At 47.9% G+C, this 1,607-nt stretch overlaps 1 protein-coding gene across 2 annotated transcripts in view; it reads left to right on the forward strand.

Annotated features, from left to right (window-relative positions):
• lrch4 (leucine-rich repeats and calponin homology (CH) domain containing 4) overlaps positions 1–1,607 on the forward strand; it is a 58,489-nt gene that overhangs the window by 38,510 nt on the left and 18,372 nt on the right. For both annotated transcript variants that reach the window (XM_008318947.3, XM_008318953.3), the window contains exon 5: positions 1,112–1,358. In XM_008318947.3, the coding sequence (XP_008317169.1) occupies positions 1,112–1,358 (247 nt within the window). The remainder of the gene's footprint in view (positions 1–1,111; positions 1,359–1,607) is intronic.

Genomic DNA, 1,607 nt, shown 5'->3' on the forward strand with positions numbered 1-1,607 from the left:
TTTCACGATGGAACAGGAAGGTGCCCAGGCCAATCAGCAGAAAACCTGCCATCATAAATCCAAATAGGTACACGTCTTCGACATCCTCCACGGAAAGCGTGGACAGGCACACGATCCTCCATCTCTCCCAGGAGTCCAACGTGTACCCGGCCGGGAAGGTTCCGTTAGGGCAGGCGGGGTCTCCTTTACCCATTTTCATGGTTGAGAAAATTTGATCAATTGCGAAAATTTGATCAATTTGATCAATTGCGTTGAGAGACCAGTTGACCTGATCCATCATTTTGATTTTGGAGGAAAATGCAGAGAGAGGCTCCGAGATAGTTTGACAGAGACGGTACAAGACACAGAGTAGTAGCAGGGCAGATAAGGGCAGGGAGGGAGCAAGGGGAAAAGCGTCCGCCTTCTTCGAGAGCTTGAGTCTACAAGTCTACAAACAAGTTTCGCACAAGAACTCATTGGCAAGCGGAGTGGATGAATATGTCGTCATGCAGCGCTGCGTGTGTGCTCAATTCCACATTCATTGGGATGTTCAAGCGACACGTGCTTGGATACATCTGATTCTTTTATTTCATGCGTTCGCCAGTTTATGGTTTCAGTCATGTTTCATGCGTTCGCCAGTTTATGGTTTCAGTCGGAAATCCATGCAAGTCTTTGTATGTGAGGCAACTGATGTTTTTATATCCTGGATAATGATGTTACCACTGTAACATCACCAATACCATTTGCAGTACTACAGTACAGTTGTCAGTACCAAGCAGTATCGATCGATCCAATGTTTTACTAAGCTGATGACGATGCAAAGCGTGCAGAGTGCCCTGTTGAAGCCCGATAATTGCATGATTATTTTTGAAGCTATCGATTGATTACGAGTAAAAGTATCGAGCCGCTCCTGACTCTGCTTTAATGGCTCCCATCCCATTAGTCACTCCTTCTCTCAGGCATTAGGAGGAAATAGAAAGAAAATAACAAGCAGAGACAAAGTAGCGCTGGAGTGGTTCCGTAATTCAAAGGCTTTCAAACTAATGTTTTCACGCTCAATATCTGCTCCGAAAAGTTTCCCGAAAAAGGAAACAAACAAATCTTCACGCAACTTTACCTCTGCTCCACGCAGAAATCGCCGAGCTCCCTCTTGTCCGGCTCGATGTTTCCTGCAACCGCATTTCCCACGTGCCCCTGTGCTACCGCCACCTGCGACACCTTCAGACCATCTCCCTGGACAACAATCCGCTGCAGATGCCGCCGGCGCAGATTTGCTCCAAGGGCAAATACCACATCTTCAAGTACCTTAACATGGAGGCGTGCAAGAGGAACCAGGAGGACCTGGAGCGACACCTGAGACCCACCGGGTTCAACAGCTGGTGAGGACTCCTGCTGCCCCATGTGGTGGAGATCATGCATGACACTTGAAATCTTGCTGAAAAAAAAACTTTAAATATTACTAATGTGATGTTACTGGCGCTTTGGCCCAGAGTCAATGTCTCTGTCATTGGTGTGGAACCCCAGGGTTCACCTTCTGGACAAGTTTGAATCCCAGTTGTGGTGGTTGGTACCTTCCAGTGGACTCACCACCTGCAGGAAGGTTTAGGGGGGGTTGGTACGGTGCAGCG

This window comes from Cynoglossus semilaevis, chromosome 1 (genome assembly GCF_000523025.1).
Source record: "Cynoglossus semilaevis isolate Cse_v1.0 chromosome 1, Cse_v1.0, whole genome shotgun sequence".
Lineage (NCBI taxonomy): Eukaryota > Metazoa > Chordata > Actinopteri > Pleuronectiformes > Cynoglossidae > Cynoglossus > Cynoglossus semilaevis.